This window comes from Neolamprologus multifasciatus, chromosome 11 (assembly GCF_963576455.1).
Source record: "Neolamprologus multifasciatus chromosome 11, fNeoMul1.2, whole genome shotgun sequence".
Classification (NCBI taxonomy): domain Eukaryota; kingdom Metazoa; phylum Chordata; class Actinopteri; order Cichliformes; family Cichlidae; genus Neolamprologus; species Neolamprologus multifasciatus.
Genome location: NC_140449.1, coordinates 5,892,077 through 5,910,590, shown reverse-complemented (window position 1 = coordinate 5,910,590; position 18,514 = coordinate 5,892,077). Strand labels below are relative to the sequence as shown.

General features: G+C 41.8%; 1 protein-coding gene across 6 annotated transcripts in view; it reads left to right on the top strand.

Moving 5' to 3' along the window:
* The window catches only part of LOC146507676 (low-density lipoprotein receptor class A domain-containing protein 4-like), a 275,368-nt gene that overhangs the window by 81,308 nt on the left and 175,546 nt on the right, over window positions 1-18,514 (top strand). For 5 of the 6 annotated variants that reach the window (XM_085178422.1, XM_085178425.1, XM_085178423.1 and 2 more), the window contains one exon: window positions 16,739-17,526. The exons of the other annotated variant lie outside the window; for it this stretch is intronic. In XM_085178422.1, coding sequence (XP_085034548.1) covers window positions 17,487-17,526 — 40 coding nt within the window. In that variant the 5' untranslated portion in view covers window positions 16,739-17,486. The remainder of the gene's footprint in view (window positions 1-16,738; window positions 17,527-18,514) is intronic. 6 annotated transcript variants of the gene reach the window in all.

Sequence of the window (18,514 nt, the reverse complement as noted above, 5' to 3'; positions counted from 1 at the left end):
CCCTGTTTATGTTTGTAAGATGAGTCGTATGCTTCAGACTGCTGGGAACAACCTGCGAGTTCGTGTGCAAGTGTGTAAATGTAGCCTTCCACCGCGAGCATACAAATTCACACACGCCGCCTCAGTCCCTGTGAGGTATTTGTTACAGGGCAAACATACTGTATCATTACTGGGGTCGTGAGAAGGTAATGGGAAACAGAATGAGTCATCATATAGGATGTGTTAGCTGTGTGATATGGTATGAGTAGAGCCTCAGGGAAAGTGGCATCTGTACCTCATCTCCTTGTGCTTCCTTCCATCTTTCCTTCCCTTTTTATGAAAAGGTTCTTGTTGTGGTTGTGGTACTGGCATATTTGTTACATCAAAATTGTCTTTGCGACAAAAAGCATGCTAGTCAGTGTTGTAATTCAAATGACAGGATGTAATAGTGAGGTTCCAAGACATATGGCTATGGGTTTTGACCAATGACTGTAAAAAATACAGTCAAAAAAATGCTAGAATAATAGTCTTGTGTATATGAGACTTACTGAAAATGTTTACAATTTCAGCTTAAAGTCAAACATTAAAAAAGTCCCATTGTTACAATATTTGTTTCCAGCAATAATTAAAAATAAGCTTTGAAGAAGCTGCTATTTAGCTTAGCAAGCAAGGCTCTCTAGCATTCAGTCAGAAAGTGGAAGGTAATGAACCTTGCTTGTTAATGTTAGCTATTGTTACCAATAGATGTTATTTCATTTTATCGTTATTATTAGTTTTTGCTACTACTCGATGCTGGTAATTACTCTATATTATGATTTGTGACTTATGGTAAGAAGAGCTAGCTAACTCTTAGCTAGTTTGGGAGGAAGCTAATTAGCCTTGCCTAGCTTAAAGATGATTTTGTCAACCCATTTCATTATTTTGGATACATATTGTTATAGTATCCATTCTGCAAACATTCACCAGGCCTCTGACACTTTTTCAGATTCTTCATTCCATATTTAGTAGGGACTTGGAATAAAATTATCACGTAGATACAAATTCGGGTTACCATTAAGTTACATGTACATGAATGTGAGACTTAAAAGGAAACATAATGAACCAAATATAGAATTGGGATTTAAAAGAAATTTCTTTTAAAAAGATATAGATATTAATATCTGTTGAATGCAAGATGATGTTTGTACAAACGTTTGATCTCATTGGCCCATGCGTTAAAATGGAGATTGGGTACATACAGACATTTACATACAAGCTACATTCATTAAAGTAAGAGGAATTTGAGTGTAGCTATAGGCTCAGTGTAGAGACCAGTCGGGTTTCCCATTTATTAGCATTCGATAATATTCTAAGTTTTAAACCAATAAGCAAACTTCTAAAAGAGCAAAATAAAACTTTGCTATTATTTGTGCCTTTGTTCGAGTTGATAGGAAAAAGCACTTCAGCGTATCACTGCTGCCTAAGCTCACATTGTTTATGAGTTAAAAGATGCATCACTTTCTAATACCATTGTGCAGTCCAAAAGGGATAAGTGTTTCTGCTGTTCCATCGACTCCTAAAATATGGTCTTCTTGAGTAATCAATCCCACTTGAAATTTTAGTCATTTTGCTTCAGTTTGCTTTTATTTTCAGGCTCTCTGGAACAGAGTACCACGGAAAATGTTTTCACTCTAAAGAAGTCCACGGTAGGCCCTGAAACCCTCTGTAAAGAAATAAAATACACAGTAGTCGTTATAATGTTCATTAAATTAACTTTTACATGGACTGATTCTCATATAGCGCTTTTCTACTCTCCCAGATCACTCACAGCGCTTTATACAACATGCCTCATTCACCTATTCAACCACCAACCATCAGTAGAAAACTCACTCTGCGTCCTGAGCTACAGCCACCACACAGGATCTGTGAGAAAATCTAAAGTTTTAAAGAAAGAAATTATAATAAACTGACTAAAAAATTAAAATAAGTAACAAACTGATATCTATCCCAAAGAACAAACTGAGAGAAGCCGCATGAGGACTGACAGTTACAAAATCAAGCCGAGGCAAGTATGTACAATTAACTAGCGTGATTAGATTGCTGCACAAGCACAAACACACATAAAGCACTAGAATTACTTTTGAAGCATGTAAAGTAATCCAGACTTAAGTGATTGTGCGGTCATCACCACAGACAGACAGGTTGTCTACAAAGCTGTCAGCTGCGTATTGTCTCTGCATGATGACAACAGTGAACTGCGGTCGATCGAGACACTGATGTTCAACAATAATCACCCTCATTAGTCATCCGTGTGTGTTGTCGTCCTAGATTAAATAAACTCAAATGCCTGTTCAGAAAAGTCCCCTCAAATAAATAAAGCATGAATAACAAATTCTTCTAAAGATTAGTGCTATGTTTCAATTAGCAACTGATTTTTTTTTTTAAAAACAGGCTTGAGAAAGCCAGTGATGATATATGAACCATCATACGTGTTGTCCTACTGTGCAAGTTAGAGTCCACGCTCTGGGTTTTTGACTTGTGATCAGTGGTTTGGATTTAGTGTGAGAAAATGTTAAACCTTGTCCTGTCCCCTGTGATGTGGTGCTCATGTCAACATATGGTCAAAAGTGTTAATGTGCTTAATTAGGCCGGCACTCTGAGCAGCAGCGAACATCCCTGCTCATTAAGTCTGATAGGGAGAAAAAAAGAAAGTTGCTCCTAATGTATAGGAACAGTGACCTTTGCCTGATTAATGCAGAGTGGGACTGGCGCGCAGTGACCGGGAAGCTCCAAAAGGACTCGGAGCTGCAGCACTTTAACTGCATTATTATCACACTCATTTTCCTTAGTCAGCTTCTGGTCTCACTACAGTTTTATGGCTGCTCAGAGACTCAGCTGAGAGATTAAGGACTCATAACAAGTTGTTTCATGTAGAGTGTCACCTCTAATGTCCGCTTACAGCAGAATGAAATGAGCCATTAGGCCTGACCTATCTACCCCGCTTTCTGTTGAGATTCGGAGAGAAATGTCACTGTGGCTCGTGCACTTTGTGGCGTGCAGCAGGGCTCTCCCAGGATAAGATCCAGGAGGAGGGGGGTGCACGGTACAATGAGGAATATTTACAGTAATTTGTGGCGCGTTCTTCCTTCACACATTTAAAATGCATTAGAAGCCACCGATAGCCCATGACCGCTGACACTCCCGCCCACGCACAGCCTGTGCCAGACGTTTAGGTTTGTTTGTGTAAGTAGGTCCATCCACATTAAAATGCAGGCATAAGTCAACTCTCCTGCTGGATATAGAGGATAAAAGCCGCAGAAATCCACAGCAAAAGAAACTGTTCCCGTCCACAGTAGCTTTCCTGCCATTTAGAATAATTTGTTTGTAAAAGGAAAAAGTCAAATTTGGATTTATGATTTAGTGAAAAGTGAAAAGTTTTTCTCTGTTCTAAGCAATTCACTTCTACATACTTTTATAAGTGACCCAGCTGCCTGGAACAGGGATGTGTCAGAATCAGCCCAACTCCAATCTGGCCCACTAAACGGCCTTGGAAAATGTGAAGGAGGGGAATAGATTTTGAGCTTTTATCTGTATTTTCACAAGTTTTACAGCTTTTCCTACTATAATAAAGACCTCCCCAATGGCCACTCATGATGTGTCACATCTGGCTGTAGCAAATGGCAGCTGATCACGCCTGTCCTGCTTTGTCTTCACTGCCTCCCTGAACATTTTAAGAGGGATTTCACTGCTAAACTTTTAATGAATGTTTGGATCTGGTCCTGAGCGCCTCGGCAGAAGTGACGACCCTGTACGATCGAGTTCACAGGCTTGATCCTAAAGTGGGGCCTTTCTGGCTCCTCGGAAATTGAGGTTTAAATCTAAAGGTGACAGCGCCTTTTCCATCAGGGCCACTCAGCTTTGGAACAACCTGCCTGAGGAGATAAGGCTTGAAAATCTGTGACTTCCTTTAGGCGACTTGGAAGAAATACTTTTTTTAATCAACTTGCTTATATGTGATGTCACCTTTCTAACAGTTTTGTTGTTTGTGTGTCTGTTTTCTGTTTTTTATGTTGCTTTTGCAGTTAATATGGATTTTATTCTTTTGTCGGAGGTTATTTTTTACACTGTGTTTTGTATTTTTGCTTTCCTTTCTGTTTGTTTTTTTAAAGCTCTGTCCTAACTCTGGATCTACTGTTACTGTGGTGGTGGTGGTGGTCGGGGGGGTTGCTTTGTTTTGGGGGTTTTGGGTTGGGGGGAATATTGGAATAGAGGTAAATGAGCAAAACTTGCGCTATTACAGTAGATTTACTGTAGCAGTTTTACCTTATAACCATTTCTACTTCAGAAGTACAATTTCTAGTTAGAGACATGTTTATCAACTATAAGCCAATTTGTATAGCCATGGACACACTGGAGCAGAGCTGGTTGACTGTAAAGACACAATTTACTAACTCAAAGAGGCATAAAATGTTAAGTAACTCTTAATTAATTGTGGCATTTGTTGACCTTATCCTTCCTTCCTGTCACTCATAAGTGAACAAAATCGAATTATGCACTCTTAAGGCTGTATGTAACACAAACACGCCGTTGAAAACAAACGGCGATGTATTTTTGATCTAGTGTGGTAATTGAGTGCTATAATTGAACAGTCATATCACAGTATTTTAAAAGGAGACATCAGGTGTTTTTCCAACGACCTGTTTTTGTGCACATTTCAATGGAAATTGCAGAAATTCTGAACGTTCTTGAGGAGTTTTTACATTGTTTGATGTGCAAATGTTTGTGCGAGTACAAGCACGGAGACATGCCAGGTGAATAATCATTGTATAAATGATGCATGTGACCTCCACTTTGCTAGGCTTACATAGGGGCAGATGAAAAACATCAGATCTGTTTGCAATGATGAAACTGAAACCCTGTTAAATATCAGATCAAAGTAACAGCAGTGCTTTGTAGCTATTCTTCTTGATTTCATGTATAACTGCATTATTTTCCTAATATGACTTTTGGAAAAAATACTTAGATGTACTGGTCAAATCATATTACTACCACATTCAGTCAGTTGTAAGGTTGTTAAATAACCAACACAAACATCATCACAAACCCAAAGAACATAATAAAATGTTATTTATTATAATATTATAATAGGCAAGAAGTAAGTGTTGAGTATCTCCTCCAGGACGCCACAGGTTCACGTCCCATTTAGGAGCTTTGTGTTCTGTGCTTTGTTTCTTTTTTTATTTATGCCCTGATTTGTTTTCCTTTTGCTGGCTTTGCACTTTCACTTGCTCCTTGGCTAGGTGACTTGTAGTTTAGTCGACTACTAAGTTAGCTAGGATAGATTTAGAAAACATGCAAGACTCACTGATCGTGCTGCCCTGTATGTCACACGCTGACGTCAGTAGCCTGCATGCACAGCACACGTACGATTCATCGTTTCAAACTGCACCATGCTTCAAACTGTGTGCGGCTCAATCCTGAAATATCGATTCCTCCGATACCAATCATTTATGTTCTAGAATTGATTCTCACATTAAAATATCGATATTTTAGTAATTTAGGGTAAATTTGTAGTTTATCATTAACAGGAACACAGTGGAAAGAAACTATATCATTCGGATTGTCTACATTCAAAGGAACTACTTCCTCTTCCGCCTTTCATAGTCATGTGCGAAATACGGCTGTATAAAAGCCGGGTAGTACGTCACGAGCTCCCTCGGTGGAGTGAAACTCTGCCGTCTGCTCCTTGCTATCTAAAATATAACCGGGTGCTGACTTAAACTCTCGACCGTCTCACACTTTGTTTATTCAGCTGTGTGCAAACCCCGGAGGAACCCTCCCGAGGGATTAATAAAGTTAAATTTAATTTAATCTAATCTAATAACTTTAATCTCAGCCAAACCGATTTACTCACGAACAAATAAAACACTGAAAAAGCCAAACAAGAACATTTTGAAGTTATCAAAGTGACTTATATATCATGTTTAACCCGAGTAGTGAAAGACCGCGGGGGTTTGAAAACGATGTGTCGGCTCAGATATTTGAAGTTTACACAGCTACATTCTCACCTGAAAATATGTTAAAAGCTTTTTTTGCGACCCAGAAAGAGTAATAAGAGTAATATTAAAACTAAGCAGCTGCCGTCATTGTTGGAAACTGGAATTGGCTGGGCCGCGCTATGAATTCTGCGATATGGTTTTTCAATCTTGTTGTCCGGGTGGAAAATCGGGAGAAATTCGGGAGAATGGTGGCTCCGGGAGATTTTCTGGAGGAGCACTGAAATTCGGTATTCTCCCGGAAAAATTGGGAGGGTTGGCAGGTATGGTTGTGGCAACATCAGTAACCTTGTCAAACACCTCAGAGTAAATCATATCACAGAATATGACGAGCGTATGTTGAGGTGAACTGAAGAGGAGGACAGGGACAGGTGCTGCTAGGGCGAGACAGACGTCTCTCACGGAGTCCTTTAGTGCTGCAGGCAGGCAACGTGTTCAAATAGCCACAACTTCAGTTTTTTTATTTCTATATGATGAACTCTGCATTATTAAGTGATAAGAACAAGTAATCTGATGTCCTGTAATCATTATGATGCCATAATTTGAGATACAATAAATAAAATACGTTTTTGTACAAAGTATCGGTATCGGATCAGTATCGTCGATACCACCCTGAATATTACTTGGTATCGGATCAGAAAGGAAATCAATGGTATCGCACATCACTACTTCAAACCATAACCTTGCTGCTCTTTATTGTCGATGACTGCATGTGTGAACAAACACATGGGTATTGTTTTTTTTTGCAGTGCATCATTTTTGGTAGCACAATTTAACCCACATGCAACACACGAGCCTGCGTGCCTGAGGAATTCATCTCCTCCTCAGACAGTTAGTCAGAGCTCTCTCGGGGGAGGTGGGTCGCTCCGTTTGCCTGGGCTGTGCTGTCTGATTTTCTTGATACTTTGTCTTTTTTTTTTCTTTTTTATCTTCCTCAGTCAGAGGGAATGAGAAGGATTTTTGCTGCATGACTGCAGCCTGTAATGTCTCTGCTGCCTCCAGCCTCCTGCATTTGCTCATGCTGTGCCTCTTTGTGTCATCTTTTTTTTTCTGTGTCTGAACTCAAATATACCTGCATATTTTCATGTTTACATACTCTTTTGAATGGCCTGTAAAATTGTCTGTATTTATGTCTGCATTGTAGGAGATTTGTTCTTTTCAAAGATGGCTTGGAAGCACTAAGGCTTTACTGGATGTAAATCATTTTATCAAACAAAACTAAATGTCTTTTTTAAAAAAAATCTTGCTCTCAGCCACTTCAAAGAAGTAGTTTCACTCTGTGGGACTCTTTCATTTATTTTCTGCATTGCTAAGTGTTTCATGTCTCTGTTGTCTGGTACTTTCAATACAGTCTTTACTTTCTGTCTTATTTTCAGATTGGGTGGAATGGGTAAAATGGCAGTGAAAAAAAAAAAGCTTGAAAAAGCTTGTTTCTACCATAGACAAGTCAAAAAGTTCAAAAGTTTTGACTCAATATGGGTTTTCTTATACCACTTTGCAGAATCTACCTGTCAAGCATTTGATTCTGTGATAAATATTGCCTGTAGCTGTAGTATTAGTCGCAGAGTGGAGGTTTTTTGTGCCTTTTGGAAGTGATTTTTGAGTTTAAAAAAGTCCAGGAAATGTTGAGAAACGGAAAGAAACAATTTAAAAAAAAACAAAGAAAATGCATTCTTGTGTTGGCACCATGCTGTGCGTAAAAATGTCTGGAATTCAGTGTTCAGTTATCACATAAAAGTACATAAACTACACTCAACATGTTCATGCTTCCCAACCCATCTGCTCTGTGTCATTTTATATCAAAGAAATGAAAGTTAACACCCTAACCCATGGGTGGGCAATCTCAGTCCTCGAGGGCCGCTGTCCCTGCAGGTTATAGATCTCACCTTGGGTCAACACACCTGAATCACATGATTAGTTTGTTACCAGGCCTCTGGAGAACTGCAGGACATGTTGAGGAGCTAATTTAGCCATTTAAATCAGCTGTGTTGGTTCGAGGACACATCTAAAACCTGCAGGGACACCGGCCCTCGTGGACTGAGATTGCCCACCCCTAACCACTTCGTCTCCAGTCATGCACGACCACCAGATTTGGCTTTAACTCAGAAAAAGATTCAGGTTAACAGGTGACCTGCTGTTTACGTTTAGTATTGTAAGTTAAATAAAAGTTGCGTCTGTGAAGTCAAATAAAAAATACAAATAAATTACACAATCTGGCTGAAATGTCTAATCTGTCAATATTTGTACATGGTAGTACTGTACTTGTGTTCTGCCACGAATTCCTGGTAATATTGGATTTAAACGCAGCGCTCACTCACTGCTGCTAATAAAGCTTCGTATTCACGCCAGGTTGACTTCATTTCTTTCCTCGTTGTTGCAAAGACTTCATTCCACCAATCACGGACAACACCAGAACTCAAATACAGTCAAATCACAGCAACACGGAAGGCTCCTTTGTCATGTCAGAAGGAAGGCCCTTGCGGCTCATCCGCTTTACATTCGTTCTATAGCACAATAAAATCATATGTATAAACCCAGTGTTTACGCCTACAGTCAATCTCTGTTTTTCTCTGTTCCTTATTTCTCGTCTAATCCGTCCAGTCTGTTCCCATCTTTTTGTCTTGGTTTGATGATTGGGACAGCTGCACTACTACTGCACACCAGGAGACATTTTAAGTAAATCCTTTGAGAGCCCTTGAGGGAAAGGCTTTTGATCAGTTGTCTCTTTATGGAAGTGTAGGCTAATTTTGCCCGATGGCTCTTGCCTCTTTATAGTCTTTGTGTGGAGCTCTTGTGTCGGTATGGATTGTCAGATTAGGTCTATATTTGTTCTTTGTTTGTTTGTTGTTGTTGTTTTAAACACATCTGCATGACTTAACTGCACGCACACACACAAAAGCCAACAGTATAAGTATTTCTATATCATCTATCACAGAGTGGCTAGCTTCCGTGTTAATGGCATCCACTTCCTGTCTGTCGTTTGCCAGTATTTCTGTGCTTTATGCGTCCGTCGGTATGTGTCTGTCAGTCCGGCCTCTCGACACTACAGTTGATGCATGGCCAGATTAAGCCTGTCAGATTTATCACACTCGACTGGCAGTCAGCGCGACGCAGAGCCAGATCAGACAAGGATTTGACGAATGACGCCTTCAGCCTACCTTTGTTTGCTTTTTGCTTTGCCAGTCATTTTGTGCACCATTACACACTTTGAGATAATTCATCTGTTTTTTTGGCCTGCGGTGAATGATATATTAGACAATTCCCCTGAAAGGGGGTTTAAAAAAGGAGGTTTAGAGGTTATGTTTTTAGATGTTTCTGCTTTATTGCCCGAGAAAGGTAAAGGATAACGTGCACTTGTGGTGTTATTAGTGTGTGACAGCTCAGTAAGTACGGATTAAAAAGGAATGTTTTTGGACTGAAACCAACTAAAATTACCCACTAAGAGCTGTGTTTAATGCGGTCTTCATTCACAAGTCCAGGAAGACTGGAGTGACGCCTCTGAAATACTAAAAAGCAAAAGAAAAATATAAGATCTATATTTTTCTTGAGAAATCAAGCATTAACTGTCTATGACACAAGCCTGTGTTTCTCACTGTCTGTCACATTATAGCACAGTGTGACACCATATTATACAATAGAAGAGAGTATAATGTGATTCAGTGCAATACTGTAAGATAAAATAGGATGTGGTGTATGCATGAATGTGGACTAAAGGAGGAAAATAAACCTGCAGGTATGTTGGATGCTTCTGCAGGATAGGTAGCTACATGTTGTTTAGCTCTCTGCTGCTTTTGCTACCTGTACTTAAAAAGTGCTGGATTATCTACCAAGTCTTGATTCTTCTCAAAATGATTTTTGGAATGATATGAATATACAAACACATGCTCTCCACAGTATATTGTTACAAAGCTTTTGCTTTAATTTGACACATTGTTTCTGTCCAGTAAAAAAAGGGCAATTGTTGGGTGTTGGTGTCCTTGTAAGACTAACAGTATGGTTTAAAGCCCTTCCTGAGCTGTACGGCACTCTCCACTGCGCTCGACCTTAAGAGCCCATAAGCTCTGGCCGCAAGCCAAGCTCATCAAACTGGAATACAGTATGGATGAGACTAATGAAGCGGACTAAGTAGATCTTCCATTAATCAGCTGTGAACTTGTGTAATCTTTGTCCATGTGTGTCAGAGTGTCGGTGTCCTTAAACTACTTGTCATGTGCACATTAGGAGAATGTTTTATTAAGACAAAGAGTCGATATTATTAAGGAAATGTGGAAAAGTATATGATTATATTTAATATACTTTAAACAGGGCTAACAAAGCCACACCCCCACCCATCTGTGGCTGGTTGTCTCTGTAGTAAAGTTTTGTATGGTTAATGGATCTAACACAGTGTGTCTTATCACATATTCACTGTGATGGTCTTGCCTAAGAACACTTTGATGTCTATGTTAGAGGAGCTGGGGATCAATCCACTGGCTTTGAACTAACGTCATCGTAATGGTTTTTTAAGACAGATACCGATATCAGTATTTGGTCATTTAAAAATCTGGTATTCTGATATATTGGCTGATATAGGTCTGTGAAGGTTCTCAGTCATCCAGGTCATTGTAGTCAAAGGAGCTTGCAAAGAAAAGCGTCTGGACTTCTTTAAGTTGCTTGAAGACGTTTCACCTCTCATCCGAGAAGCTTTTTCGGTTCAGATCAGAACTGAAAAGAAGTCCAGACGCTTTTCTTTGCAAGCTCCTTTGACCCCATTGGCTGATATAATGTCCCTAACATTTCTTGTTTACTTCTTTTCTTGTTCTGCTCGACATTTCTCAGTTGGTTGTTGTTTTGTGGCATTCCAGACATTTTCCAGCCATTATAAATGGTGATAAATTGGCAAATGGCTTATATTAGCCAATAATATCAGCCCGTCAATAGCAGTTATATTGACTGTTGCATCTTTCAGAGAGAATAGTAGTTGTCCGTAAATGCATCAAGTAGTTATACCTGCCTGTGCTCTCTATAACAGTGCTATCTATAGGTATGTATTAGATATGTTTGCGTATGCTTTAAAATCACAGAGGGCCAGTTGACGTACTTTTCTTAGCCCTAAGTAACGTGTGCATGTTGCATGTAATCGAAGAAATCTGGTGATGGGATGTTAGGGTGGGCTGTAGGTTGTCAGAAAGGCAAATAATTTGAGACAACCCAAATGAACTTTAGGATCAAACAGAATCTCAGGATCTTATCTGCAGCTGGAGGTGGAAAAAATGTTCAATTATTGTTAAAACATTCAGGGAAAATGGCCTCCAGTTTTCACATACTAGGAGTGTCGAGTTCATCAGTTACTTTGTCTTTTTCCCACACTTAGTTTGAATGTTTGAGTGTGCACCCTGTGTCCACTGCTCATTGTTTAATCCAAAGAAAGAACAGTGACTATATGACCTAACCCGTCATAATCTCCAGGAGATCCACGTTGTTTTATTGTCCAGCAGCAGAACATGTTGTATTTCCATCGGCTGCCGCTGTCAGATACACATAAGCAGTCCGTGGAAGCTTTTCTTTTTCTTTCTTTCTCGTTTTAATGACTCGTTTTTTCGCCACGTCTGTCGCGGCAGAACTCTGAATCACCTCGGTAGCCCCAGTTCTTTATTTGTTACGCAATCACATTCTTAGCATGCTTGAATTTTCAGCGTAACAGATGCGACCAGCCCCGTGGTTAAATAGTCTGTTCCCCAGTCCATGTTTGTCTGTCTGACTGCTGTCTCACTGATAAGCACATGTCCCTGTGTGACCCAGCGGAGGAGTCGGAGCTGGCTGTTAGAACTGCTAGTTGTCCCCATATGTTACAATGACAGACAGATAGTAGACACAGAAACACGCTCCCGTACTAATAATGCTCTGACGGAAACACTCCTCACTTTACCCACTTCACGGAGGCCACACGCAGTCTTAACACTTTAAGAACCCTGGAACAAAGCTTATAATTGTCATTATAAAGGTCTGCATAGGACTCTTTGCTCAAGTACAACTCTCAAGGCTACAATGCAGGCTGTCTTATTGGAGTTTATTTTATGACTGACAGATGGCAGCACGAATGCACTGCTCACTAAAAAGCTACTGAACCAGGGATCTTTTTGTGCTTGTTAGGCAAATATCTAAACCACTACATTATGGCGCTGCTAAGTACAGGGGTAGATTTTTGAAAATTTCATCCTTATGTAGGCAGTTTTCTTTAAAATGGCGAGATGGATTCAACATAGTAATTCAAAAAGAAGAGCTTTCCTTACTGGAGGTCCACTCGTGAAGAGGCTGGAGACCGTAGACTACTTGCAGACTAAAATCTGTGAGTGATCAAAAGAGGATGGGCTCCAATAAATTAATGTCAGCGTTTAGGTGACACATGCAGAGTGACTGCTGACAGCCATATAACAGTTCAACTGAGATTACATGTTTCCAGAGAGACCTGGCCAAGAGAGAAGCACAGAGTGTAACCGATAGAAACAAATATAGAACTCAACATCCAGATCGTACGAAATAATGTATCCAGAAGATGCGTAAAATCTGAGAGTCCAGAGCCTTCGCCATCTGCCTCCAGTCGTCTGAGGTTGCAGTTTCTTTTTACATCATCCTGAGGTTCAAAGGTGATTAAGGTGTCATGAACCGAAGTTCAGTACACAAGCTGGACCCAGAAGCAGAGACAATACGCACAGGAGTACGAAAAATAAATTTTATTTACGCAGGAACGCCGTAATCAGGACTGTGGGAAGCTGCAACAGAAAGAGGAAGAGAGTTACTGGGGAGCGGGGAAATAGCAGCATACGTGGGGGAAGAGTATGAGTCTTACAGTCAAAGCGGGGCCGTGGGAGCCGGAGGGAGGGGTGAGGGTCCGCGGGGGAGCACCAGGAAAGTAGAGGCGATCAGTACCGGAGGCGATCCAAACTCCAGACGGGCAGGTGGCTCAAAAACACGCCGAGCTGTTATCTGAGCGCAAAGAAAAAGATTAGCGTTTGTTCAGGTAAATGAGGGTTTTCACAACCGCCTTCCCGTGGGTGTACGTTACTGCTGTGAGACGACTAACGGACTGGCGTGGAGCAGCTGGCTGGGCTGGATCAAATAGTCTACCTGATAATCGCCTGAGATGGGATGCAGGTGTGGAGTTAACAGCCACACCCGTGGGCGTGGGCATCCCATCAGCTCCTCGGACACCGGGCCGCGGACCTTGACATAAGGCTGTTTGTCAGTTTGCTCAAATGTCCCAGGGACAAGCTGGATTGATTAAAATAGGCATATATGTTCTTTCAGAGGCACGTGAGAAAAACAGGGTTAATGTCAGGGATCAACTGTGACTTATGCTCTAATGCCCGATCTAAATGATGCAGTAGCTGTTGTTATTATCGGGGATTTGGCACAATCTGACATTTCACTGAAAAAACAAAGAACAGATTGACTACATTGTCAGTGAACACTGATACTGTCCGTCGCTATAAAGTGAAAATGAATCCGCAGCTGCATTATTCATTAGTTTGATCGTTCCAATTCAAACCCAACACACCTTTCCTGCCTACAGAAAAGTCTGTTATAATGAATGTACAGTAGTATTGGACTGAGCTGAAAGCATACATCCCTGGTGGCTAACATCACTGACTAAACAGTAATACTCTACTTTGTATTGCTAATGATTTTGGCTTTCTGCGTGTACATTTGCACATTTGGTTTGAACTCCCTTCTTTGAACTAAAGCACAGGCATAAAGCATTAGGAGTGAACTAGGGCAATAATTGAACAGACGTTTCTTTTCAGCCATCAGCTCCGAACTTTTCTAGACCCAGTGCGGCGTTACTGGACGGTGAAGGCTTTTTAATCTGCCAGCTCCCCGACGCAGAGTGGATGGTACTAGATCGCCGCAGTGCCAGACCAGCACAATTAATCGTGCAGCGAATTCACAGCGAGCAAGGGGGCATTATCTGCGCCGCCTCTTGCGTACTCTATCGAGGCAGCACCCCCACCTACGCCAAACAGAGGTTCGCTACTTGCGAGTAGTCGAAACCTCGCGTGTGAAAAAACGTGTTTGTTAGCAAAGTGTTTGGCAGCGAAGTTCATAAGGTGGACCCAGTTACAGGAGAACGGGAATGAAGGTAACGAGAAAAGTTTAATGGCTCCATGCACCGCCACGAAGAAGAGAAAACAACAAAAAACACTAAAACTCAATCTGCAAGAATGAGAAAAACTAAGTGTGCATACCACACAGACTGGGGTAATGCACTAAAGAACTACAGCTTCCAGTCTCTGGTCCCAGAGTTTCGTGATTGTATAAGATCGGCGCTGGTACATTAAAGCCGAAACCTGATAGAAGCCTGTACCGGAGACAACAGCTACAAATAAGGCGCTATTTGTGTGTGTGTGTGTGTGTTTCTGTGGGTATTTTTCAGTAACAAACACTTGGTTTCCTGTGTCCCGTGGTGTTTGCCAGACCTCTGTGTTCTCTGCTCTGACTTGGAAGTCCTACAGCTGGATAAATCCAAAGATAAGACAGGAGACCAGGAGTTGTCCTTAAATGACCAGAGAACAAACATCCACCTGGAGCCATATTTTCCACTGCCTGCCAGGACAGCCCGTTGTCCTCAGATGACCCAGCAAACAAACAGACAGACAGTCAGTGGGGTCAGGCTGCACTGACTTTCACATGTTTTCAGGAGCAAGAAACTTTAATAAAAATAACTTTTTTTCAGTCCTGCTGAAAACCCATTAAGGGTTTATACAATACAATAACTTTATATGCCATAAAATACTCTATAGATTCTGAAATAAAGTCCTTGCTCCTGGACTTTTGAATAGGTCGCATGCTATTGTGATTCCTCCATCAGAATATGATGGTACAGTCTATCCACAACGCTATACAATAATGCCCTTATTACTACTGGAAGAGGCACACATTGTGGAAAAAAACACTTTCTAATTTCTGTTTCCTTTCATTGGTTCAGCTCAGAAAAGAATAACTTAGGAAACAGTCTGCCTTTAGAAAAAGCAAACAAATTCAGACTTTTTTCTTGTTGAATATAATAAATCAGTTTTGCTGAACTCATAGGGTATCTGGGTTACTGTTACACAAGTATGTCAGATGATATTTATCACTTAGGTTATTTTTTAAACATTGAGGTCTTAGGGCCAGGACGGGTCCTCGGTGTTTATTAACAGAGGTCCGACAGTCAAAAGGGTCTTCTGATTGTTGAAAATACGTCCTTTAAGCCTAAATTTGGTTCCTTTTGTTCCTTTTAACTTTAGTTGACATGGTGTAGCGGTTTACACTCTCACCTAAAAAGTTAGAAAATGTTTGATCCCAGGACACAAATCCCATTGGGATCCCATCAGAGCTACCAGCTGTGGCGACCCATGGGTCATTTCATTTTCGGTCCTCTCAATCAGAGGAGCTCTTTGATTGGCTGACCACTCTGAAAATAAGGATGGCTAACTTCGACCCTCTGGAATTTTTTCAAACTGTTACTTAGGCGAGAAATCGTCTCCTAGGATCACATGTTTTTCTGCGGGAGCCTGGAGAGACTCGGGACACTGGTGTTGTTTAGTCACCAGGAGGCAAAGTGATGAGTCACCTGCGAGGCACATAATGAAGTGTTTAACCCCCCCGCCTTACGTCACAGTGGCCCCGTTCTCGCCTCGACTTTTCCATTCGCCAGCCTACGAGCTGTTTGTGTACCCTGACTGTGATAAGGCTTGGTAAGAACAGGCGAACGGAGCTGAGATAAGACTGAGATCTGTCATATCTTTCCAAAACCTCAGACAGGGCGTGTTTGTTTACCGTCTGTCTGCTTTTTTTTCACCATCAAATTCCTTCCCTCCTTCTCTGGTCCCATGTCATTTCTTCTCTTGAACTTCTTTAAACCTGCGTCTCTTCATCTTATGTTTGATTTCTGCCTCCTTTGTATCTCCCCCTCCCGTCTCATCTTTTCTTTGTCATTTTCACCGCTTTTTCCTAGCTCAACTTCCTGTGGGTTGCCTCCCTCCTTTATGTTTTGAGCATAGCTTTTCCTCCTCTGCAATTTCCCCTTTTCCTTCGCCCATCGTACGCCTTCCCCGTGTGCGCTGCATCACTCCCGCACCCTCATTTTACCGTCTGAACGGGGAGAAAATGGCTCGATCTGTTTTACACTGTTTTTCCCTTTTCTCCAGTCGTCCCTACCCCACCTTCCTCCTCCTCCTCCTCTCTCCCTCTCCTCTTTTCTGGGTTTTTATTCCGTTCCCAGACACAAAAAAGCAGCACTTGGCACTTTTGAAATGTAAATAAAGTTTTGTTGTTCCCTCAGCCGTAGCCTCCTCCAGCCCTGTTTATCAGGCAGACTTCAAAGTGGCACACTGACATGTGGCTCTATCTCTCCCTTGCTCTGTGAAATAGGGTCACAGGCGGCGCTTGGCTTTCACAAAAACTTTTCCCTTTCATGTCAGAACCTAGTGGGTGAGAGGAACTAAAGGGGGCCATGCCAGCCAGCCACCCACCCGCTATCCAAACTGAGACACACATCGCACCTCATCCACTGCGATGTGTGTGTGTGTGTGAATGTTGATGAGAAGTCTGTGTTCGCTTTTCTCAGCTGGTCATTGCAGCAGTTAGCCCTGCCCATGTTTTGCTTGGGTGTATCCGTTTCGCTCGTTGTTTCTGGTATCTCATGAATTTAGTCACTTAGTTGCTCACTCTCTGTCTCCCTCTTTCTCTCTCGTCTCTTTTAGCTGAGGTGCCAGTGCGAGAGCGCCCGAGTAGCCCCTGCTGAGCTTGGGACCGCAGCAACAGGACAAAACACATAAGAGGAAGAAAAATACAAAGGGGGAGTAAGCCGGCAAAGGAGCAAGGAGAATCAGAGGAGACGGCTTGTTGGTTAAAGTTGAGTTTAAAAGGCAAGCCCGACTCTAGAGGAGAGACATATTGATTCACCCTCTCAGCTCACAGAAGGTAAAGAGGCAGAGTTGCTCATCCGTAGGTTGAAAGGTTGACAGACAGCCAAGAATTGAGGGTATTGGTCATGACTGCGGGCCTGCTGCTGGGAGGATAGAGATCAGATTAATAGCATCTACAACGCAGCCTCCATCCTGGTCTGACCCCACCTCAAAACAACCCGTCGATCTCTCCCCCTCAGCCATCACTGTAGTCCACAAAGTCCACTGTGACAAGAGAGCTGAACCCTCATACGGGCTAGTTTACCAGGCTGCAGCGTCCTGTGAGAACAAAGAGTGACCTCACGAGCTGTCGCTGGAGCAGGGAAGAGACACTCACCCGCCGCGGGGCTTTAGAGACGGCGGCCTTTTAACCAAGCACATGGGCTGTTGATGAAGAAAGATGGCAGTGAGACTGACAGGCGCCACCCCTTCCTCTCGGCCACCCTCCCTCCCCCCAGCGGCCGTGGCTCGGACCGGTTAAGGTTGGTCTGTTGGCATCCATCGCAGCATCTGCAGCAGCTGGCAGAGCGTGGGAAGGAGCAGTATGCAGGAAACTGATGTACCGGCCACGAATGCCTTCAAAGGTAAACCCGGACAATGGACAGTGGTCTGTGTGTGTGTGTGTGCGTGTGTGCGTGTGTGTGTGTCAGCCTGCATTAAAGAAATTACTGACAGGGCCCTGTCAGGTCAGAAACACTGTCAGTACAGCTGGAATCTTTAACACAAAACAGACTTTGGTTGTGAGTCACAATATTTTTCAACAATCAGGTTCAAAGTAAAGTTTTCTATAACAAGCATAATGATTTTCAATGATTTCAATCATTTTTAAATCTGCTAGATACTCGATAGTACATACTCCATGTAAGAGGAGGATGTAGAGGATATGCTGTTTATAGAAAAAATCATTGTGTGACTACATGTTCAAATCTTAAGAGCTCCACTTTTAATTAGGGATCAGTCTGGTTTCTTGAAATAGGATTTTTAGTTGGTGGTAGTTAAGTTCTGAGGTGGTGAAAGATCAGCTGTTGTGTCTACACGCATGGCCATCCTGAACCCAAACAGGTTCCAGAGGTAATCCCATGTAATCATGTTACATAAAAAATCAGCTTCCATATGTTTGAATGGATTAGATACCATCTGCTGTTTCATGCAACTGATTGGTCACAAGCAGCATCTATAAAAGTTCAGCTTCTTCTTATAACACAGTGGAGCAACCAAAATGTTGCATGAGATGGCGATGAGATGGCAAAATTACATAAAAGGATTTTGATCACATTAAACTGCATGTATTAAATCAGCGGTCTCCAACCTTTTTTGCGCCACGGACCGGTTTATGCCCGACAATATTTTCACGGACCGGCCTTTAAGGTGTCGCAGATAAATACAACAAAATAAAACTAGTACCGGTACCGAAAAAAAGAAGATTTATTCATAACACACGTGAAAAGACCCAGGAAAACCGAGTTAACAATAAAAACGATAACAAAATAACGCTGAAAACCGATAAAAACCCTGAAAACTATACATTTCACACCTGAGCCTCAACTCTCGCGGCCTGGTACCAAACGACTC